The sequence below is a fragment of the Balaenoptera musculus genome, chromosome 14 (assembly GCF_009873245.2).
Source record: "Balaenoptera musculus isolate JJ_BM4_2016_0621 chromosome 14, mBalMus1.pri.v3, whole genome shotgun sequence".
Taxonomy (NCBI): Eukaryota; Metazoa; Chordata; class Mammalia; order Artiodactyla; family Balaenopteridae; genus Balaenoptera; species Balaenoptera musculus.
The window spans coordinates 69,433,795-69,459,714 of NC_045798.1; the positions used below are offsets into that span (position 1 = coordinate 69,433,795).

General features: G+C 35.7%; 1 protein-coding gene across 1 annotated transcript in view; it reads left to right on the forward strand.

Moving 5' to 3' along the window:
- Window positions 1–25,920, forward strand: part of DCC (DCC netrin 1 receptor) — a 1,185,086-nt gene that overhangs the window by 1,103,183 nt on the left and 55,983 nt on the right. Inside the window, 2 exon segments of the mRNA XM_036823865.1 lie at window positions 4,519–4,635; window positions 18,621–18,782. Of these exon segments, the coding sequence (XP_036679760.1) occupies window positions 4,519–4,635; window positions 18,621–18,782 (279 nt within the window).

Consider the following 25,920-nt stretch of genomic DNA (forward strand, 5'->3'; position numbering starts at 1 on the left):
GAACCCCACAAAGGAGCTCTTGACTCCCTCTTTTGTGGATATACCCTTTCCACTAATTTGCACATCATTTACCAACAGTTAAAATAATCTGATGTAAATTTGGTTGATTAACTAGGTTTACTTTCTATTCCATCATCGTGTTGACTGCCTTTTATAACTGTAATGCTTCTTGAAACTTCTAAGAAGTAAGAGGTGATGCAGTTGGGACATATTGAAACGTGAAGGCTAAATGAACTGATTGCTTTTTGTTACAGCTTGAACAAAAGTTTTGTCAAGGCAAAATTTGAAGCTATTTTAGTTCTCTATGTCTGTGAAAAGTTGATTTTAAATTTGCTGTCAATTCCTTGCTTTAAAAAAATCACTTCAGGGACACTTGAAGTCTGAAAACATCAACTATTCTGTTACTTTGCCTTGATTACTGTGGAGATCAACTGTCATCCCCATGCAATCACATTATATGATCACTAGCCTAGTCTAATGGAGTCTCTCTGAAGTCTCTGTTGGTATACAAAGTGATCTGATGAAAAAAGCCTGCTGTTTAATGATGTGGTGCAGAACACTCCATGTCTAGGAATAACTGAGAAATCCAGAAAGTGGTTGTAAGATATTTCAGTTTACGTGGGTCCTTATAGTTTCAAAATGCTTATGGGGAGTTGAGTAATCAACCCAATACTCTCATCAAAAAATCTCTTGGTTTACTCACGATGTGTGTTTATAGAATGAGTAGCTGTTTTAAACCAAATTAAATATTTTAATTGTTTGAATGTGTAAGTGGTTGATTAGACTTTCTTGCAGAGTTGTTTAAACAAGGACTTTACCAATTTTCCATCATGAGTTGTGTATTCCTTTTCTAGACCTTAAATAATATCTCAAGCAGTGTCCCTAACTGTTGTCACTTTCAATTATTAAACTATAATCCAGTTCCATTAAAAATTATAATATGAGATTTAAATTAAAGATTATTTTCCCCTTATGGCCAGTCAGGCTTTTGGTTCTGAGCACTGGGGGTCACAATTTGTTTTTTTCAAATCCTCCAGCACCTTGGAGGAAAATGTAGTGGTAGGGTGGGACAGCAGAAGGGAGGAGCATATTCTGTTTCAGAAACACCTTTACCCATTCTTCCTACCTATCTGCTCTTTCTGGTTTTGTGTGGGGACGGAGGGGGAAAGTAAAGAAAAGATGGGAGGAGAAAGGCAAGGTGGAAGGGAAGAAAGCACAGTTTGAAGTTCTTCACTAACTTTCTGGGCACATGGGCTGTCCTCATGTGGCATCCAAATTCTCAGTGTCTTATGAAATACAAGTATGAAGTCTTTATGAGACCCTGTGGGATGCCTCCTCTGGCCAATTCCATAACCTGAGATATCAAATAAGGGCTTAACCCTCTCCCACCAGGAACAGCTCTACCTGTCAGCCTCACTGGTCCTCCTGTGGGTCATCTGCGCTTACGTGAATTCCAACAAGAGGACTCAAGCCCGGTCAACTTTCCAAGTACCCACTTGACCCAGAGGAAGCTCCTGTATCTTTGACAGGTCAAATGATGAGAGAGCTTGTAATCCACACTGTTCCTCTCTCAGCCTTGCTTTCTTCAATTACCTCTTCCTCTGTTTAAATAGACACAGTGTAGACCAGCAAGCCTGCTGCCTGAATAAGCTTCTACCCAGAGAATGAATGAAAGCTTCTTTTGCAGGAACCTCAACAGTCTATAGGTGTTCATTCTTGTAGCTTTGTTCCATACTGGACATCAGGAGGGGAGAGCACCTCTGCCTCTCACTGGAGGGAATAAAATTGTCTCTCAGCCCTCAGAAGGTTTCGCTAATGATTTCTAGGATTCCTCCTTCTTGATTTTTCCCCTTATCATTTATACGCTCAGATGACATTTGGGGTCAGCGAGACAAGTTTTGTTGTCTCTTACTAAGTCTTGAGAAAAGTTTAACCCCAGATAATGGCTGTTTTCTTCAGAATGAGAGGATACTTGTACCTATTTGTCTTCAATTTGAGGACCTACTTGCCAACACTATAATAATAGGGAAAGTAGCACTCGAAATCCTGTTTGTTAAACTTGACAATACATGAAGTATTCTCTGTGCTGTCGTGGTTAAAAGGACAAAACTCTGATTGGAAGAATTAATATTGTTAAAATGGCCATACTACCCAACACAATCTACAAATTTAATGCAATCCCTGTCAAAATATCCATGACATCTTTCACAGAACTAGAACAAATAATCCTAAAATTTATATGGAACCACAAAAGACCCCGAATTGTCAAAACTATCTTGAGAAAAAGGAACAAAGCTGAAGGTATCAAGCTCCCTGACTTCAGACTATACTACAAAGCTACAGCAATCAAAACAGCATGGTACTGGCACAAAAACAGACACATAGGTCAATGGAACAGAATAAAGAGCCCAGAAATAAACCCACACACCTATGGTCAATTAATCTACGACAAAAGAGGTAAGAATATACAATGGAGAAAGGACAGTCTCTTCAATAAATGGTCCTGGGAAAACTTTACAGCTACATGTAAAATAATGAGATTACATTTCCTCACACCATGTACAAGAATAAATGCAAAATGGATTAAAGACCTAAATGTAAGACCTGAAACCATAAAACTCCTGGAAGAGAATATAGGCAGAGCACTCTTTTACATAGATGGTAGCAATATTGTTTTGGACCTGTCTCCTAAAGACATAAAAGCAAAAATAAACAAATGGGACCTAAATAAATTTAAAAGCTTTTGCAGAGCAAAAAAAAATAAACAAACAAATTGACAAAATGAAATGACAACCTACCAAATGAAAGAATATATTTGCAAATGATATTACCAAACAAGGGGTTAATATCCAAAATATATAAACAGCTCATACAATTCAATATCAAAAAGACAAACAAAAAAACAAGCAACCCAATCAAAAAATGGGCAGAAGACCTGAATAGACATTTTTCCAAAGAAGACATACAGGTAGCCAATAGGCACACAAAAAGATGCTCAACATTGCTAATTACTAGAGAAATGCAAATCAAAACCACAATGAGATGTCACCTCACACTTTTCAGAATGGCTATCATCAAAAATTTACAAATAACAAATATTGGCAAGAATGTGAAGAAAAGGGAACCCTTGTACACTGTAGGTGGGAATGTAAGTTGATGCAGCCACTGTGGAAAACAGCATGGAGGTTCCTCAGAAAACTAAAAATAGAACTGCCATGTGATCGAGCAATTCTACTCCTGGCTATTTATCCAGAAAAAACAAAAACACTGATTTGTAAAGATACATGCACCCAATGTTCATAGCAGCACTATTTACAATAGCCAAGGTATGGAAGCAACCCAAATGTCCATCAACAGATGAATGGATACAGGAGATGTGGTATACATATACAATGGAATGTTATTCAGTCATAAAAAAGAATGGAATTCTGCCATTTGCAGCAATGTGGATGGACCTAGAGAATATTATGCTTAGTGAAATGAGTCAGACAGAGAAAGACAAATAGTGTATGACATCACTCATTTGTGGAATCAAAGAAATAAAACAAATGAATGTATATAGCAAAACAGAAACAGACTCACAGATATAGAAAACAAACTAGTGGTTATCAGTGGGAAGAGGGAAGGGTGGAGGGACAAAATAGGGGAATGGGATTAAGAGATACAAACTACTATGTATAGAATAGATAAGCAACAAGGATAAATTGTATAGCACAGGGTACTATAGCCATTATTTTGAATAACTTTTAATGTAGTACAATCTATAAAAATACTGAATTACTATGCTGTACACCTGAAACTAATATAATATTGTAAATCAACTATACTTCATTTAAGGAAAAAAAAGACCAAACTTCATGTTAATGAATCATATACTTTTTAGTGATACATAGTGTTCAGAATTTCAGTTTTATTTTTCAACAGATTTTTATTAAATTTTTAAATCTGCATATATCACTCTTTCTTATTATTTTTTATGACTCTTTAGTATGACATTTTATAGAATTATAATAAATTTGTCTAGAGACACCTAGCTGTACTTTTGAAGAATGTAGTTTATTTCCTGTGTTTTTACAATAAGATTTAACGTCTTTGGGGCTTAAGTACAAGTTGCAAAGATTGTGGTAAATTCATACAATTGAATATTATGGAGCTGTTAAAAATTATATTACTGACTTATTTATTGACAGAGAAAGGTTTTTATGTTATTTTATAAAGAAGGCTACAAAACAGTATGTATAGTATAATGCCATTTTTGAAATAAATAATATATGCTCTCTTGCTTTCACATATACATACATATGCAAAAATTATAAATAAAACAATAATGGTTCTTTCTGGGTAATGAGGTTATGGTAAATTTTATTAATGTTTGTACAATGAGAGCATATTGATTGGATAACAAAAAAAGTAGATATTATTATTTAAAACATCAATGAAATGAAAAAGGCATTGGAGTTCCTGGCTAGAAATGAAGTGTTGCATCATTAATACCCAGGAGTATTGTTTTTCTTTTAGGTCAAGACACAGAAGAAGCAGGGAGCTCCATATCTACCCTGGAGAGGTCACTGGCTGCACGCCGAGCCACCCGGGCCAAGCTCATGATTCCTATGGATGCCCAGTCCAACAATCCTGGTGAGTAACAATTGGTACCACAATGGAGCAGTCAAGTGCTTTCTGTTTGTATCTTTTCTCCATCAATTATCAAAACCTAATTAGAGTTTTCCCTGAACTTTCTGGGCAAAAGGACCTAATGAAGAACGAGTAAAATTATGTCATTTATATTTGGAAGTTAGAACTTTCACTCTGTTATTGTTGTATCTGTTGTATGCAATCAAATGATCTGTCTATTGGCAATCACTTGATACATATTTAAGAAAGTATAAGAAATATGAATTGATATAAAAAGAGTTGAAATTTTTGTCATTATTCATCTTATTCTAATGACCACCTTCATGGATTTTTAATCTTTTTTAAAAGGTCCAATTTTCAGACTTAAATAATCTAGTACCCTTGAAACAAATATTGAGATAATCACTTACTACCTCCTTCTTGTTAAAGTTTTCTGTCATACTCCCACATTCGCTGAAGATATTAGTATCTGGGAATCACTTCCTTTCCAATTACCTCTATGATCAATCTTGGTAATTACAATATCCATGCAGATAATCCATCTGATGTTAGTTCCTTTATATTCCCTGCAATATTAGCTCTCTCCCACCTCAGTCCATCAATTCCATGTCACACACTAAACCAATAATTGCACCCGCTGCAGAATGTCAGTTTCTATCATCCCTTTCTCTAGCACTGTATTACTTTCTGCCACTTATTTTATTGCCCCCTTGCCAACAATTTTTCAATCCCACTTGGACCTCCAATCCATTAACTCTGCAACTTTCTCATTGTCCCTCATCTTCCTCATGTCTTTACTTCCATCCAAACTCAACTCCTATCCATCATCAGTTATTACCTCTAGTTCCTTGCAAACACCCTCATCTCCATTGGTTCTTCTTCCCTATCATACTCACCTAAAAAACCTCAACCCTGATTAAGTCAGCTCCTCTACCAACATCGACCATGTACCCTAACAGCTGAATTTATCTGGAGAAAAACACATAACCTGTTTACTGGGTATTTATGACCACAAATCCAAGGTGAGCTGTCATCTATTTGGAAATGCCACTCATTTCTCTTAATCATTCATTGTCTCACTTTAAAAGATGAATGTCTTATATCTATTCTTACTTTTCTGACTCCCGATACCTCTCTCCTTTCCCCACTCCCAGCTAATAAGCATGCCTCTTATATCACCAAGAAAAGAGAAGCATTCAAAAACGGCATCCTTATCTACCCGTCAAACCGAGTTGATCTGTTTCTCCTCCTATGTAAGGCCAGCTCTTTCCCTTGAGGACATCCATCCGTGCGTCCCCACTTAGGGACTCTTCTGTAATTATCCCTTCCCTTTTTTGCATCATCAGTTTTCCTTCCTACTGATAACTCCAATAAGCATATAAACATTATCTCATAACTCCCATGTTAAAGCATCTTCCCTGGAACCACTTGCCCTTGCATCTGAAGCCCATTCCTCCCCTTCCCTGAGAAATTCTTTTAAAAGTTGTCTATACTTACTTTTTCCTCTTTTAATCTTCCTTATTAGTTTTAATGACACTTCCACAGTCCCTCTCTACTGAAACCATGGTTACCAAGATTATCAATAATCTCCACATTTTCTTACCAAATGGTCAATTCTCCAGTGCTCAGCAAAATTTGACGTAGTTTCTCACTATTTTTTCCTGGAATGCTTTCTTCCTTTGGGTATAGTATTCTAAACGCTCCTGGTTTTCTTCCTATTCCCCTGGCTGCTCCTTTTCAGTCCTTTACTTATTCCTCCTTTTCTTCCCAATCTCTAAAAGTCAGAGAGTACCCTAGGGCTCAGAATTCAAGCTGCTGTCTTCTATCTACACTAGCTTCTTAGATGTTGTCATCTAATACCAATGTGCCACTTAAATGCTCACGAATCCCAGATTTTATCCCTAGCTTACTCTCTTCCTGAAATCCACATCAATTTCCATATAAAATATTAACTCACCTTCTCCAAATGGCTATCTAATAGGCAAGCCATGTATGCTCCAAATGGAAATCTTGCCCTTCCATAATTCCCTCTCCCCAACTCCAAACTTGATCCTCCTATTATTTTTCCCATTCAATACATCCATTTTTCTGTTCATCCATTTAGTCTTGTTAAAAAACTCTAGTTTCATACTTCTTTATTCTGATTTCCTCACATCCCAAATTCAGTCTTTCACCAAATCCTATAGTTCTTGCTTTCAAAACCTGTCCCAAATCTGACCACTCCTTCCCATCTCCACTGTTCTGCCCTTAGCCAAGCCACTACCATCTCTTATAGATTATAGACTATAGCTGTAAACTTGTAACTGTTCTCTTTTCTTTAGCTCTTGACCCTACAGTAAGTTATCTACCCTGCAGCCTTTCAATATATGAATTAGATCATGTTATTCCTCTTGACTTCCCATCACATGTAGAACAAAATCCTGTGATTTTACCATGTGCTATAAAGCACCAAGTGATCCAGCCTCTGGCATACCCCTCACATCGTCTCCTGCTACTCTTCTCTATAATCTGTTTCAGCCACGTAGCTCTCCTTTTTGTTCCTTGGACAGTAACACACATTCCAACTCAGGGACTTTTCAGTTACTGTCCTATTTGCCTGGAATCTCTTTTCATAGATGTTTACTTGGCTTTTCCCTCATTTTATTCAGGTCTGTATTCAACTGCCACCACCATGAAAGAACATAGATCTTCCCTGACCATTGCCTAATATCATCCTTGGTCACTCTCAACCCTTTTTATTCCGCTTCAGTTTTCTTAGTTAACGTATATAACTATCCTACTTGCTTTATTGTGTTTGTTTGTTTGTTTATTATTTGTTCTCTGTATTTTAGTGTAAGCTCTTTGAGGGCAGGGATTTTGCCCTCTTTCAGCACTTCATATCCTCAACACCCAGAACAAAGGTTGGCGCATGGTAGGCACTCACTCGATACAATTTAGACAAATGAATGAACTAATGGTTGTTTCTTTCTACCTACTGTATGCCATGTTTCCTCTGTGTTTCAATATAGCTCTCAATTTTACTATAATAAATGTAAAAACTTACATGGAATTTATAATAAATGCCAACTGTTCAGCTCATGGAGTAGATACTATTCTTATGCCTATTTTACTAATAGGAGAACTGAGGCTTGGAGAGTTTAAGTACCTAGCTTGCAGTCACACAGAAAGTAAGTGGCAGAGCCAGAATTTGGACTCGGAAGGACTGGCTTCAGAGTTCTGCTCTCTTAATCACTATGCTCCCAGCTGCAGTCCTCTGTGAAGCTATTGTCCTTTTTCTTTCATTCCTTTCACCACATAGAGAGACACTGTACACTTAGCTGCCTCTATTTTTTTTTTCCCCTCAAGTCACTTTCCTCTTGTAACTAAGTTCTATCTGTGCCAGTTTTCTGTAGCTTCCTTCTTAAAAATCATTGTGTTTCAGAATCTTTGTGGGCCTTTCTCTCCCATATATAACTTCCTTATCTAATAAGTTCCCACATCCCATTGATTCTTTTTCCTCCACAACATCTTTTGAATCCCTGGCTATATTCCCATTCCTAAGAGTCCTATTTTTATTCTCCTCTTTATGGCCTCACGCCTGAACTGTCAAAACAGTTTTAAAATTAATCTTCCTCTCTGTTGTGTCTTCTAGACTTCTTTGTATCCTGCTCGCCAAATTTCTTCCTAAAACAACTTAAATAAGGTATTTCACTCCATAAATTTTCCCAATGGCTCCTCACTGTCTTCTAAGAAAAAACGACAAACCCCTCAGCATACCAGATTTAAGTCTACATTTCTAGTTTCCTATTGCTACGTTAGACTCTTGCCAAGCCAGACTAATCACCAGTCCACAAACATGCATTGCCCTTTATTTGATTTTCCTTCTGAATACCTTTTGTCCTTTAGGAATGACTTGGTAGCTATCTCTAACAAAGTTCTATGCATCTCTCAAAGACCAGAGAGATATTGATGCTTTCATAAATTCTTTCCTCTCTGATTATTCCATCCAGAAATGAGGGCTTCCTTTCTCATGTTTGAATGGCCTTTCTTTTTAACACTTGTGAAGCATTAATTCCACATAGTACTGCCTCATGTGCTTAGGTATTCAAGTCCAAATTTTCTCTCCTCTAACAGATCTTGTATTATGTGATAGGGAGGGAATGTATCTAATTCATCTTCACAGACACACATTGTATAACTCAATACCTAGCACAAAGCTGGTACTTGCTAAATATCTGTCAGGACTTCCCTGGTGGTTCACTGGCTAAGACTCCACGCTCCCAATGCAGGGGGCCCGTGTTTGATCCAGGGAACTAGATCCTGAATGCTGCAGCTAAGACCCGGCACAACCAAATACATAAATAAATAGTAAAAAAAAAAAAAGTTAAATAACTAAATAATATCTGTCAAATGAATGACTGGATGAATAGATAAATGTATTATAAGAATGCCTTGTGTTTGTAACACATCAGTGTTTTAGGGCTCTTTTTTTAGCAGTTATAGATAGAATAAAATAAAATTTCTGATATACTAAGGGCAGTTAAAGTTGTTTTCATTAGACAAGAAAGGAAATAATGTGATTAGAAAGAAAGAGGAATGAAATGAAATCTAACAAGCATTGAGAACTTCTAAATATTATTCACTTGCTAACTACCTTGCTAATTATTATTTCATTTAATTCTCGCAATATTCTTACATGGTGAGATTATCCTGATTTTACAGGTGGGAAACAGAGACTCAAGCAGTTTAAGAAACTTACTCCAGGACACAACTGGGCAACCTGTGAGCCTCTATGGTATACTGCTTTTCTAAAGATAAAGACGCCTTATATTATTTATATTCATTTTTTTTAACATCTTTATTGGAGTATAATTGCTTTACAATGGTGTGTTAGTTTCTGCTTTATAACAAAGTGAATCAGCTATACATATGCATATATCCCCATATCTCCTCCCTCTTGTGTCTCCCTCCCATCCTCCCCATCCCACCCCTCTAGGTGGTCACAAAACACCGAGCTGATCTCCCTGTGCTATGCAGCTGCTTCCCACTAGCTATATCTATAGCACCATGTTCTATAAAATGGTAATTACCAGATAAAATATAAACTACCTGAAATGTTTTTTAGTTCTTAAAACCCACAGGAAATGGTATTTAATTTCATTGAAGTACAAAATCTCTTTATTTGTCTAAGAATATACTTCATGGTTGAAAACATTATGTGGCATATGCTACTTCTTACCCCTGAACACACTTCACAACTAAGTAAGCTGATGCCCATGAGAAGCATACCAGCTGATAGTATAGGCAGGAAAAGACCCCGGATATTCTGATTTCCCCAGTCGAATGTTGTTTCCTATAAAATGGTAGCAAAAAATGAGTATTGTTACAATGGCCAAAGAATTATTTTAAATGTTTTTCTTACTAAAAATGAAATTAATTACAAGAAATCAGAAGCATCAGGTATAAATTTCCTTAATTTTTCAAGGATAAGTAAGAGTTATATTCTGGGTTTCCAGGAATCAGACTGAACAGAGATTGGAAAACAGGAGATGTATTAGCAAGTGCCTCAGGATTAACACCTGTGAGGGTAAAGGACGCAGGATTGCTGGGAGGGAGATAATGAACTGATGATGCAGTTTGATGGAGGCCTCAGTTGACCCTATAGGTTGCTGTGGTGCTGGAATTGTCCTCTGTGTTGTCCCAAATGAGGTGGGAGGGGAGGGGCGGTTCTGTAGTCTTTGATGAAGGCTGCTCCTAGGAAGTAAGGTGTAACCTTGGGTGAGCAACTTCTTTGCTGAGAGCAATTTCTGGAGAGATGTAGATTTTCTTACAGTTTCAGTATTTTATTACTCGATGGAACCTAACTATTTGTTTGGCCTTGGAAAGATTCCCTTTCCATTTTCAACCTGTGTTTTCTTCTGTAAAATGCAGGAGGAGAGGTGAGGAATCAGAACTAGGAAATATGTAGAGGGAAGCGGATACCCTGTAAGATCACATCAGTTGTACAATTTTAGTAATTTACTGTATGAGAGTTTTGTTGGGTAAAAGCCTCTTGAATTCCATTTTTTTTCAGTTTTTTCTTTCCTAGTAAATATTTGAGGGAAAAATGTAAAATTCGCCTTTAAAAAAAAGCAATCTCAAAAAGTTAAAGTAGAGGCTATTAAAAAGACTGAGGCAAAGAAAAGCATACAGTTTCGCTTTGGGGATAGCTTGGATGCTGCTATGGCTACTGGTTTGGGGGCTTTCTAGAACATTCATTATGAGAGTCAACTCTTTTTTTTTCCCATTCCCACTATCTGCTTTAATCACTTGACTGCAGAACTCAAACCCAAACAAAGAAGCTATTGAAAAGTAAAATAAAGCTGCATGAGAAAAAGCAAGATTTTAAAAACTGGAATTCTCTTAGCTTGAGGTTCTGTATTACCAGAGGTTCTCTTGTGCACAGATGGACACTGGGAGGGACTGGCCTATGAAAGGCCAGTTTCCTAACCTCTGAAATATTTGATTTCAAATCAGAATCTTTGTCTGACCCTTACATACATGGTGTGAGAAGCCAGTATCTTAAGACTGGTCCCAGCTCAATGGGTTTCTGGAACTGGACATTTATTCCTTCACCTTGTGGATTCCCACATCTGACCAAGAATGCTTCCTTAAGAGTAATAAGTGCAAACAATTCTTTTAGTACCATAAACACCAGTGCATACAAATTTTCAGCTCTTCAGAACTGTGGGAGCAGTGGCAAGGTGCAGAAAGTTCAGAGCTCATTTAAATTTGCATTAGAAATGATATCATTACCTGATATATGTTTCCAACCAATATTTGATAACTTTATTAAGATCAGTTTTTATTCTTTGAGTCTTGAATATTATATTTCATTCCTTCTGTTACTATGAATTTCTGCAGAAGGACTATTTTTTATGTAGCCCTATAATTTCCACAGTGATGTGTAAATGACTTTGTATAACAGTTGTTACTAAATATGGGTTGAAAGCACAGAGGTTGTTTCTTGATAGTTCTACAAGCAAATGATCTTTTATATAAAGTTTGTTGATTAGTAATTCCACTGGATTATCCAAATCAGCAGGTCAGTAAGATTGTGCAGACATGGTCAAAACATGGCCTTTAAGTTCAAGATGGTACATATGAGGAATACAGAATTGTGTTTTTAGGGAGAATTTTACAAGGCAAAAAATAGCTAGATTATCAGAGATATAGGAATAATCCAAAAGGGACCTGACAAAGAGTTGGTGGAAGAATTTTGAATGATGGAGTACAAAAGGTACTCTAGCTTTTAGAAAGGTTTCCTAGAGCAATATGAAAAATAAAAAATCCCTTGCTTTTTTTTTAAAGTATAGTTGATTTACAATAGTGTGTTAGTTTCAAGTGGATAGCAAACTGATTCAGGTTTTTTTAGATTATTTTCCATTATAGGTTATTATAAGATATTGAATATGATTCTCTGTGTTATACAGTAAATCCTTGTTGCTTACATACTTTATGTATAGTAGTTTGTATCTGTTAATCCTACACTCCTTATCTGTCCCTCCCTCCCTCCCTCTCCCCTTCGGTAACTATAAGTTTGTTTTCTATGTCTGTGAGTCTGTTTCTGTCCTGTATATAGATTCATTTGTATTATTTTGAGATTCCACATATAAGTGATATCTTGTAGTATTTGTCTTTTTCTGTCTGACTTACTTCACTGAGTATAATATTGTCTAGGTCAGCCATAAAGAAATGAAATATTACCATTTGCAGCAACATGGATGGGCTAGAAGATCCCTCACTTTTTCAGATTTATGTCACCCAATTCTTTCTTAATTCCTAACATCTTAGAGGTTTCTACAACAAAATGCACTATCTTTTCTTCCAAGATCTTTCTCATCTGAGTCAAGTCTTTTGGGCGGTCTGGGGTAACTTGTAAAAGATTAAAGCAGATGGGCTCACAGTGTCCTGGGAAAGTCACTGGTCTGCAGAGAAGGAAGCTGTGTGATGCCTCAAGCTCATCTCAAAGGAGTCCTCTAGCCCCAGATCAGAGTCTACTTTTCCTGCAGTCTCATCTGTCTGATGTCCTTGGTGTCAAAATGTACTCTCAGATGTTCACAACTATTTCAGATTTCTGGACTTCGTAGCCATATCTCATTTGAGAAGTGAGCAAAGGCTGTAGGAGGCTGTAAGGGTCTTAAGGTTCCCTGCTCACATTTGCTCTTAGGACGTTTTCATAGCTGCCCTGTGGCAGTCACTTGTCCAGTCACCTCCACATGAGTCACCTCTCATCTTGTAAAGTGTGTGAAAACCACATGACAAATGGGCTGGCTGGATAGATTTAGATAAACTAAGGGCCTTCCCTTAGCTCCTAAATGACAGAACCAGAATTTGAACCAGGTTTGGTTTTATAATCATAATTCCAGTTATTTTCTTCCTCCGGAGAAAGAACTTTTCTTTCTAATCTCATAAATCTAATCTCAGTGTCATACTTCCCTCAGGTTCAAATTTGAGTTAAAAAACACTATTTAGTTTCCTCTAACTTAATGTATTGTACTCCTCTTTCAAATGTAAGATGGTATTTTTTAATAGAACTAATCAACATTTTAATAGAACTATAATGGCAATAATTGTCAGTATCTTTGGAAAAGTTTGGCTTATATTTTAAGTGGTCATATTTTTTAAACTTTTACTTATTTTTAAACAGTTTTATTGAGATATAACTTACACACACACACACACACACACACATATATATATATATATATATATATAACTGTACATATTTAATTTGTACAAATCTACTAAGTTTAGATATGTGCATACACCCTTGAAACCATCACCATAATCAAAGTCATAGACATATAAGAAGGTTGTTTTAACAATACTTCCTATTGAATGGTATTCAGCTCAGTCTTGTGGCAGATCTATAGGAGCCCAGCGGATTAATATCAATAACCCATATTTCCACAGTGCTGACTCTTGACCCCTCACCCTGCTGCACTTCCATGTGGATAATCTCCTTAATCCTCAGAACCACACCATAAAGTTGGTACCATGAGCATCTCCACTTTACAGATGAGAAAACCAGGAAACAGAGAGCATATATACCTTCCCAAGTGAATATATAGTTATCCACTACTGCATAACAAATTACCCCCAAAATGTAACAACATAAAACAGCCATTTATTTTTTTCAACAGCTTCTGAGGGTCAGGAATACAGGAGTGATTTAGCCAGGCAGTTCTGGCTCAAGACATGATTCCTGGCTTCCTCCAGAGTGAATGATCTGAGAGAGAGAGAGAGAGAGGGAAAGAGAGAGAGAGAAATCTCATTTAACCTAATTTTGGAAGTGACATACCATCACTTCCGTTGCATTCTTTGGTCACCAGACCAACCCTGGTGAAATGTGGCAGGAAACTCCATTAAGGATGTGAAGACATGAGGAGGGAATCAGTGGGAGGTATCTTAGATACTGGCTGTGACATTTATTCACTACCAAGTGGCAGAACTGGATAGTGAACCCAGGCAGTTTGACCTCAGTGTTTGGGCTCTTTACCACTATGAGCAGATACTGACACACCATTGTAAAGCAATTATATTCTAATAAAGATGTTAAAAAATTTTTTAAAAAAAAGAATAACTGCAGAACACGTCATTGTGAATGTTCACTATTTTCCTAAAGGTGGAGGTTGTGGACACTTGTGGCGGCCATCCAGTGACAATTGCTTGTTAAAGGACACCTGAAAATGTGAAGGAAATTAGAATATTTATCAAGGGCTATGGATACTACATTTCCAAATAGTCCAGATTATTTATAGGCCATTGCCTATATAAAGAGATGCTAAAGAGAAGCAGAATGAGAAATCATTTGACTTTTGCACTTCAAAATATTATCTCTTTGCACTTCAAAATATTATCTTTATATTATAAACTATAATTATAAATTATTATAAATAAATTAGAAGTTTATTTGGTATTATAAATACATTTAAATGGTATTATAAATAAATACCATTTATTTATATTATAAATAAAATATTTTTATATTATAATCTTTATATTATAAACTCTTTGCACTTCAAAATATTATCTTTACTCTTCTGTTTGTCCACCTCTCCTCCTCAACAAATCTCTCAAATCTGTCAAGTATCATGGTGAGAAATCTCTACAGAGAGCTTTATTTTATTTATTTATTTATTTATTTATTTTTTAAAAATAAATTTATTTATTTATTTATTTTTGGCTGTGTTGGGTCTTCGTTTCTGTGCGAGGGCTTTCTCTAGTTGTGGCAAGCGGGGGCCACTCTTCATTGTGGTGCGCGGGCCTCTCACTATCGCGGCCTCTCTTGTTGCGGAGCACAGGCTCCAGACGCGCAGACTCAGTAATTGTGGCTCACGGGCCCAGTTGCTCCGCGGCATGTGGGATCCTCCCAGACCAGGGCTCGAACCCGTGTCCCCTGCATTGGCAGGCAGATTCTCAACCACTGCGCCACCAGGGAAACCCCCAGAGAGCTTTATTTCTTAAAATTGTAGCTTTAAAAATAAAATCTCTACTTTAGATTTCCTATCAGTCATGTTTAGTGCTAACATTTTTTTAAATGTTATAAAAGTTTTTGAATATCAGCGTGCCCTATTCAGGGCACTAATTTGGTGAGGGAATTTCCACTTGAAAAATCTTTGTGTGTCAGTATGACATATAAATTCAATTGTCAGCAAGCTGTGTCAGAACAGATTTCTAGTCATAGTCGGCCACAAAGCAGAGATTTATTAAAAATGCTTGATGATATCGCTCTCTGAGCTGTTTTACATAAACAGAGCAGTGCAGTGAATGCCTTGAATTGTAGTGTGAGGGTGTGTGTGTGTGTGTGTGTGTGTGTGTGTTTCTGGCTCTCAAAACTGACATGTAGAGGGAAAATACCAAAATGCACTTCAATACACAGTGTTGGATCCAACTTATTTCTGAATAATTAGTTTCGCAACAACAGTTTTATAAGTAAGGGTAGATGTCTGTGCCGTTTTAGAAATGAATCATGGATCAAAATACTTCAAAACCAAAGCTTTGGAATACTGACTATTCTATTTCATGTCAGGGTATAGAAGAATGAGAATTTCTGAGATGCAGAGCCATACAACCGATTTATTGTTTTTTAAAGAACTTTTATTATTTGCAAACCTTTCGTACCCAGGTCAGTAGTCAAAATGCAAAACTCATGAAAAATAAAATTTCTTTTCTTCAGTAATGAAAGACTTGGAACTGGAATATAAGTTTAGTCTCTTGGGTTCTCTCAGCTTTCTAACTTATACAGAATCTGTGGCTTGCCAAATTATTTTATGTTTCTCTATTCAAATTTATTCATCTCGAACCAGGAGATATTTATGACATTTTTTTCCTAAATGTATTCTAAAAGATTGGTTAAATTCACATAACAATATTGATTAGAAATGTGCACAATTTGTCAAGTGGGTGCCTTCTGCATCTAAGGGAGACTATCATTGTCACATTTATTTATGAGTAAAAATTGTCAACACAGGAAAGGCTTTGCAATTTGGCAGTCAACCTTAATGACTATGCAGTGATCTCATTTTGATCAGTAAGATGTGTGAATTCATTAAATTAACTGCTTCAGAGACTGAGATTTTGAGTTATATGAATACAGACTTTACGTTATTATATGACTCTTATTTACAAATGTATTCAAATCTATTATTATTATCATTATTATTACTATAGTAACATAGTAACTATACACACCAGGAGACTAAATAATACATCAAACCACGTAAAAAAATCTCCAATGGGTTAAAATGACAGATTTCTAAATAGTACTTCTAGAAAATCTTTCTTATTAACTCACTTGAAAAATATGAAGTATCTCCAGCACCATACTTTGACAGACACAAAGACTATAAAATTATAACCTTTTCCTTTGGGGAATTTATAATTATTTTGGCTAGTATCTGGTTTGAATTTCTGATTCTTTTTAAAACTTTCCTTGTCATTTTATTTCTTTTCCCTTTTCTAAAGTCTGTTCATATGTTTTTATAGCCACAATTTACTCTTTATAAAATATTTTATAGATTATAAAGCATCTTCATTTATGATGCTATATATCATTTAATCTCAGTTTTTCATTCGAGTCCTCCCAAAAATAATTTAGAAAAGCTTTGTATCGCCACACACAGTTTTAATTTAACATTTACAATATTATAAGTTAAGTATCTGTGAAATATGTAATTTTTCTGGTATTCCACTCTTTCAGATAAAGCCAAAAGTATAAAAATACCATAGCAATTTGATACCCACATCATCCATTTGCAAAATACATGAGGAAGCTCCCCTTTTACAGAGAAAAGTTGTATCACTCATTTTTTCCTTGAACTAGTACCTACAGTTCACTTTCCCCACAGAATAATATACAATTGTCATCTGTTTTTATGACTATCTTTTGTCGATCATCTATCTTATTTCTTTGAAACATAATATTTTTATAAACTGAGACGTTAGATTTATATTATAAACTTATGTGACCACAAGTCTCTAACTGCTAATTATTTTTCTTCTCGGTGTGTTAACATTACAATTAGTATTTCTGCACAATTGTATATAAAATAAGATTGTGTTAGAATTCTATCACTTAATGACATGAAAGACACTTTTTTTGTGCAACTAATGCATGTATTCATGGATGAACATTACTTACTGTACAAATTCTATTCCGATGTTTTCTCTTATTGATCTAAACATTGAGAAACCTTGTTTGCATTAAGTATGGGCAAGTGCAATAACAATGAGATTTTTATAGCAATCATTCAAAGATTCAAACTCCTTCCAAACTGCATGCCAGAATTATTCTGTGAACTCTCATACAAAGTTACTTTTAATAGTATTTCAGTAAACAACTAGATAATGTCTTCCTTCAATTTTTCTGGAAGTAAAAGTTTTAGAAACTACCTAAACTTCAAATGTATTTACTCATTCAAGTTACTTACTTTCTAATTTTCTAGGAGATACAACAGTAAAAAGCTTTACTAAGACTTACAAAGTAATTATAAAATATATAATGCAGATTTTTTTCACTTACAGGTACTTTGTGTAATACAGTATACTAAGACAGGATTGGAAACATTGAAATATCACTTATATCTTTACTAACTTCATTACTTTTATACACAGGAATATACTGTTGAAATTGATCATTCCAGTAGCTAGCTTAATTTTTATTTTCAGTTAATAAGAGGTAGGGAATACTAAACATTTTATAAGATGAAGATTGACTACACTTAGAGTAAATATTTCATAATATGATATAATTGAACAGATATTTGAATATTGGAATGGAACAATGCTCACTAAACCTAGAAAATATTGTGTAAGATATCATCTGTGGGTTTAAGTCAATATAACTTAAAACATGTTTGGTATTCACAGAAAACATTCAGTTACATTTAAATTAATGTGTCACTAAGTTGTACTACTATTTTGGCTGTTTGAAAGTATTTTCTTTCTATTTAAATATAAATCCTTAGTGTGATTATTTAGACTATAACTTGCTATTCTGTCTCCAGACTATAGATCTCCAAAGCATTACATTCTTTCACGGAATTAATAGAAAATTCCCATTTTCTTAGCCCGCTCTATATAATATATTCTGAACAACACAGTATTTCTAATGTCATCATTCTTGCCTAGGAGAAAGAATAAGACAAAAAACTAAACTAAACTAAATAAAAACCAGGAAGCCTTACGATGGCTTTATGATGGCTGATGATTCATTTCCTTGTTTGAAACCAATGAAAAGTTTTAAACCTCAGGGTAATGCTCCCTGGTAAAATTCTTAAAGAGTGAGTTGTCTCTTCTGAGGTAAGAAAGGGACTTTCTGGAAAGAGAGGTAAGTAAAGGGACCTATATGGTACTGTGAAGAACGTGCATGGATTTGAAGATGTGAAAATGTAGCCATTTCCTATTTGCTTGTTAGGTGGATACATAGAATTATACTTACTAACAATAACATCTTTGTTTTGCAGCTGTCGTGAGTGCCATCCCTGTGCCAACCCTAGAAAGTGCCCAGTACCCAGGAATCCTTCCATCGCCCACGTGTGCATACCCCCACCCGCAGTTCACCCTCCGGCCTGTGCCATTCCCTACACTGTCAGTGGACCGAGGTTTCGGAGCCGGAAAAAGTTAGTGTATTGCATTTTCCTTTCTTTATACTAAGAACAAATGAATAATACCAAGGATGTCTTGTCAAGTGTGTAGCATTTTGGTGTTCTTATCCTTTGGAAAGATTGATATACTTATGACCTGGGTACTAGAATTTTCTTTTCCAGCATCGTCTGTTTTTTTGGACCCTATTTACATGCTTTTAGACTGATTTTCTAGGAGTCTTTCCATAGTCCATTGAACTGACAGTATGGGGAGTCGTGGGGAAACAAAGATTAACTGCTTCAGTAAAACAGCGATGTGATGGGTGCTTGCAATTAATTTGTTCTGTTAACTGGGAAGTTAATAAGCAAGGGACTGTCCTCCAACATTCTTATTTAAGTGTCTGTCGGTTATAACTAAAGATGTCTCATTGATTTTCCTTATGAACCAATAACTGTATGAAAGCTCTCTTTATTAAATCAGTTCAGCAATACATTTTCATCGTTAAGAAATAGTTACTGGAAATGAAAAATTCCCAGAGTGGTATTTCGTCTGTTTTTATGTATGTATTTTTCCAGTTTTAATGAGATATAATTGACATTTAACATTGTATAAATTTAAGGTGTACAAAGTGTTGATTTGATACACTTATGTATTGTAAAATGATTACCACCATAACCTTAGCCAACACCCCCATCATGTCACATAATAAGCATTTATTTTTGTAATAAAAATATTTAAGAGCTACTCGCTTAGCAACTTTCAAGTGTATAATACAGTATCATTAACTATAATCACTATGCTGTAAATTAGATCCCCAGAACTTATTCATCTTATAAGTGGAAGTTTGTACTCTGACCAATATCTCCCTTCTTCTCTCAACTCCAAGCCCCTGGTGAACATCATTCTAGTTTTTATTTCTACGAGTTTGGCTTTTTTAGATTCCACATATAAGTGATGTTATATAATGTATGTCTTTCTCTGTCTGACTTATCTCATTCAGCATGATGTCCTCAAGGTCTATCCATGTTGTTGCAAATGGCTGGATGTCCTTCTTTCTCATGGCTGAATAAGATAGATAGATAGATAGATAGATAGATAGATAGATAGATAGATAGATAGATAGATAGATAGATAGATAGATAGATGATAGATAGAGATGTAGATGTAGATACAGATATAAATATAAATATAGATAGATATATATCTCACATCTTCTTTACCCATTCATCCTGGACAAAAACAGCTTTTTCAGTGTTTTGGCTATTGTGAATAATGCTTCAAAAAGCACAGGAGTGCAGATATCTCTTTGATATCCTGATTGCCTTTGGCTACACCCAGAAGTGGGATGACTGGATCATATGATTGTTCAATTTTTAATTTCCTAAGGAACTTTCATACTGTTTTCTATAGTGGCTGCCCCCATTTATATTCCTACTAACAGTGCAAAAGTGTTTTCCTTTCTCCACATCCTTGCCAAGACTTGTTATCTCTTGTCTTTTTTATTTTAGCCATTCTAATAGATGTGAGGTGGTATCTCGTTGTGGTTTTGATTTGCATTTCCCTAATGATTAGTGATGTTGAGCACCTTTTCATGTATCTGTTGGTCTTTTATATTCCCTCTTCGGAGTAATATCCATTCAGTTCCTCTGCCCATTTTTTAATCACATTGTCTTTTTGCTATTGAGTTGTATGTGTTCTTTATATATTTTGTATATTAACCACTTATCAGATATTTGATTTGTAAGAACTTTCTCCCCTTTTCATTTTCTTTCTGTGTAGAAGCTGTTTAATTTGATGTAGTTCCACTTGCTTATTTTTGCTCTTGTTAGCTTTGCTTTTGGTGTCCAATCAAAAAAATCATTGCCAAGACCAATGTCTAAGTTTTCTTTCAGGAGTTTTACAGTTCCAGGTCTTATGTTCAAGTCTTTAATCCATTTTGAATTTATTTTTGCAGATGGTACCAGATAAGGGTTCAGTTTTATTCTTTCACATGTGACTATCCAGTTTTCCCACCACCATTTATTGAAGAGACTATTCTTTCCCCATGATATATTATTGGATTCCTTGTTAAACATTAGTTGGTTTTTATATGTGGGGATTTATTTGGGCTCTCAATTCTGTTCCATTGGTCTGTGTCTGTTTTATGCTAATACTATACTGTTTTAATTACTATAGTTTTGTGGGATAGCTTGAAATCAGAAACTATGATGCCTCCAGCTTTGTCCTTAGGATTGCTTTCAGCTATTCAGAATTTCATACAAATTTTAGGATTTTTTTTTTCTATTTCTGTAAAAATGACATTGGAATTACAGTAGGGATTGCGTTGAATATATAGATGGCTTTGGGTAGTAATTTTAACAATATTAATTCTTCCAATCCATGAACACAGTCTATCTTTCCATCTTTTGTAGCTTGTTCAATTTCTTTCATCAAAGTCTTGTAGTGTTCAGTGTAGAGCTCTTTCACCTCCTTGGTTAAATTTATTCCTAAGTATTTTGTTCTTTTTGATGCTATTGTAAATGAGATTGTTTTCTTAATTTCTCTTTCTGATAGTTTGCTGTTAGCATATAAAAATGCAACTGATTTTTGTATATTGATTTTGTATCCTGAGAGTAGTATTTCATTTGTTTCAAGGAATGTAGGAATGGAGAAAGACTCTCAAGCTATTATATATACCCTGGTGATTTTTCCTCTGCCATTTGGCTTATTTTTTTTTTCTTCAAGCACAACATTTTAAAATCGATTTTATGGCATTCTTCTCCTCGTTACGAACGGGTGACTCAGCAGCTCCTGTGAGATAGGATATTTCGTAATAGATAAGATGGTAACAGCAATAAAATATATTTGTGGGGTAGCTATATTTCTTCCAACTCAACAGGGACAGCTCTAAGAAATCATAAATCGTCTAGATGTAACAAGGTTAGAATTAAAAGGCATTAAGAATCTACCAAGAGAGAATTAGATTTATTTTTCTTTTTCTCACTGCACATCGTGTCTGGAGAATAGAGTTGTGTGCAAAAACTCGAAGAAAAAAGCCCCCCAAACCATACTGAAGGAATATAAATATGAAAGATGTGAGAAGTCCAACAACCCAAAATTTCCAAATCCCCAGACAATTAGGACAATGATTCCAGTCAAAGAATTCAGAACCCACAAGTCCCTTCTTCAACTTCTGAAATGAACTGTCCCCAACAGAAAAGAGAGGTTTATAGTTTTAGTTTGGTTTTCTTCTCATTGGTTTGTAGTTTACTGCTTTCTTTTGATTTCATTTATATTCTCTAACTTTAAAAGGAAGTGTAAGAATGGCTTTTATCTGTTCATTCCAGCAAGACTGAGACAGCCAAAGTTCACTACTTTGTTTAAAACTAGCAATTAACTGTTTTATTCATGGGTGTTCCTGTAGATTTTTTTCCATTTTTTTTTAAATTAATTTATTTATTTATGTATTTTTGGCTGTGTTGGGTCTTCGTTTCTGTGCGAGGGCTTTCTCTAGTTGCGGCAAGCAGGGGCCACTCTTCATCACGGTGCGCGGGCCTCTCACTATCGCGGCCTCTCTTGTTGTGGAGCACAGGCTCCAGACGCGCAGGCTCAGTAGTTGTGGCTCATGGGCCTAGTTGCTCCGTGGCATGTGGGATCTTCCCAGACCAGGGCTTGAACCCGTGTCCCCTGCATTAGCAGGCAGATTCTCAACCACTGTGCCACCAGGGAAGCCCCAATCTTTTCCATTTTTAAAAGCATCATCTCCTTTGGAAAATCCAGCATCCCATTTACTCTTTGATTCCAAAAGTTAAATTTCAATGAAAAAAAAAACAATAAGTGAGCTAGTATAAAATTTGTTTTCATCTGTGGTTAAGGACCACAGATTTGTTTATATCTGTGATTAATCTCATGGACCACTCTGGTGCAAAATTTTGATTGTGGGGAGGCTGTGCATATCTGGGGTCAGAGGGTAAATCTCTGTCTGTTCCACTCAGTTTTGCTATGAACCTAAAAACTGCTCTAAATGTAAGTTCTATTAGAAAGAAAGAAAGAAAGAAAAAAAAGAGAGAGAGAAGGAAGGGAGGGAGAGAGGGAGGGAGGGAGGGAAGAAGGAAGGGAGAAAAATTTAGTCTCCTTAATAGATTTTTTATTTTGTTAATTTATTTAAAAGTAAGGATTATTAAATAAATTTAATTATGTAACTATTACATAATATATAATACAAACATAAAGTAGATAATGTAACTATTATAGAAAGTTATGCAAATAAAAGATTCTTAACAGAATTCTTAGTTTAATAATTCTTGACTCTCATCTAAAATCAAAAGGCATAGGCATTCTATTCCTGGCCAAGATTTCACATGTTTTAAAAATATATACTCAGTCATTCTTCAAGTATTTTTTGACCAAAGCTATGTGCAATGCAAAAGGTATAGGAACTAATATGTGTTTCCAAGTGCTTGCTTAGAAAAGAAAAAAAACAATGCATCCTCTTTTCTAGGAAACTGAATATTCTCTAAATCACTGTCACAAACAGTTAACTTCCAGTCATTCAGTATCGGTTTCTAAATGCCTTGGAGAACACTAAACATCCCTGTTCTCTCTCAAGCAGAAAACATGTCATGTCTCTGGCTGGAGATGTCTTATTAGTCACCTTGAAAAACAGCGAAAGGCACACATAGGAAAAGAAGCATTTGACTGTGTGAAATGGGGCAACTCTCCTTCCTCAAAAGTTATCAGAAAGACCTTTGACTTTGAGAGATGAATCACTAAAACTCTGCCCCCAAAGACTGCTGCTTTCTGAAGACACAAATAAAGCTGAATTTCTCCCCTCCCATAAGGAAAGGAAAGATATAGGATAAAGTACATTTGCATAACACATATTTGGTGATCCATGGATAAAGCTTTATATAGTCGTGATGGACAAATCTTTCCTCTTCCTACTAATGCACTGCAGTTCTGCTCTTAGCCTCAATAGGCAAAGTAACTGGCCTTTGGGGAACAAGGAAAAGTGCTATATTTTGAAAACTTCAAATAATCATCTTGAGGTCTCATTTCTACAAATCAGTATAAAATCAGTGCCCCCATTTCCTCATCTTTGAAACAGGTACTAGAGAAGAGTAGATGATTTCCACTATTGTTTTCAGTGTTGGCATGGTCTTAGTGAGAAAGCTGGTCAACTTTATCCATGTTATTTTTCTGCCCCGCCTCTCCGCCAAATTGGAAATCAATTAACAAATGGAACTTGCCCTAAATAAAATCAGCACAGTAGAGTTCATGAATTTTTCTCTAGGGTCTTTAAAAAAAAATCCGAACTGTGAGGAATTGGTGTTACTTAGGATTATTGCATGATGTTGTTCTTCTGAGATTAATGAGTGAATCTGGTTCCTAGAAATGTTCGAGTCTTGAAGTGTCTTTGCTTAGAGTTATTAGTGTGCTGTATTTCTTTCAAATATTGCAATTTTAGATGGAAGAAAAATCCTCATTTCCATTTTTGCAATATTTTTGCCAGTTATTCCATAGCAATTATTTATGTGTTGACATTAATTATTATAAAGTGCCTTGAGATTTGACTCTGCTGTGTAATTGTATGCTATTTGTACAATGAATTCCTACTATTTCATCATTTGAAAAGGAGTGCCTTCCCAGTACATATTTGATTCTCACTTTAGTCTCTGAATTGCAGGGAAGCTGCACTTCGTGGGCGAAAGGAGGTTTTCTTTGCTTTTAGAGCTCTTAGTACAGCTAAATGTCATGTCACGGAGCAAATCTGTTTCACATAGGTGTCCTGAAGCTGGCCAAATGGGCTCATCTGAAATGAGAGCTTTTCCAGTGGAGCAGTTGCTATTGTGTTTGTCTGAGAATTTTTTCACTGCCTTAGATGTCAGCCATTTCTAAAAGGCATTTTTTTTTTTTTTGGCTCTATGTAAAATATAAGCATTATGAATTGTCTATGGAAAACCTGTACCTTGTCCATTGTATTAGGTATTAAGCAAAATGAACGTTTTGAACCAAACAAGAACAGTCCCTTATGCATTACTGATACATTCAGTGTTGAGGCTGGACCCTCCCATTCCACCTAGCACATTGCATTAGGCACGTTCCTTTTCACTATGTGGTACTAAGTATTGATTTTGCTAAAGAGCTGGTCCATTGGTATCAAGCCACCATTACTTCTCTCAAAGTCAAGAACCACATTGTGATGTTCCCAGTGGGAATCATGGTGGCCAACTGAAAACTTGGGAATGGAGGACTAGGCATGCACAGCATTTTTATTTTCAAATATGCTGAAGAGAAGAAAACCGGGAGTGCCCCCCCCTAAAATTCACTGAAGTCAACAGAATTCATGTGAAGCCTGAGGTTTGGATGTAACTAAATTTTAGAAGACTAAAAAAATTGCATGTAAGTGTTATTAAACCTATGATCACAATAATATTTTAACTTAGATCTCTTTGATTTCAAAAATGTAGAAGAAATAGAAAAAGAAAATATGAAGGAAGGAATGAAGAAAAGAAAGACATCACAAAACATTATTATTTCTGTAATAACTAAAGCAGTTTTCAAAATATGATATGGATTTACTGCAGTCCATCTTCAGTAGAGAGAATTACAGCAGATTTCTGAGGAAAATTGTGAACTTTCTTTTCTTGGAGAGGCATTTTTAATGTGATGATATGGACCCTTTAATAAAAACCAGCCCTTTGGTAATAAAGAAGGACCTTGTTGTAGGTTCCTACAGCTTCTTCTCTCTGATCTAGATCTGAGAGATACTGTATTTTTATTTGGACAACTGACCGTTGGTCATTTGTTCCTTTAGACTAAATATGAATCTAGAGTAAAACCTCCATAATTTTCTTTGTTTCTAAAACTATACCCTCAACCACCTAATTACACCATCTTGATTGAACACACATGTTCCTCTTTCCCTTTACATTCTTAAAAGCAGTTTAGCTCCTTATACCACCCACCTGAAGCCCCCATTCCCTTTTGCCTTAGAGAACCAATATCACCAAAGATTTGCCTTAATGTTTTCCTTGCAGCCCCGCACTTTAACCTTGAGATTGTACCTGCATGTGTTTCTCCTCTCCATCTTTGATAGGACTTCCTAGCCTAGAGATAAGGTACTTCTCTTCAAACTGCCCTTGCCCTCAGAGTTCTATCCAGTTTGCTGGATTACACTTTCCATATTTGAAGAAATCT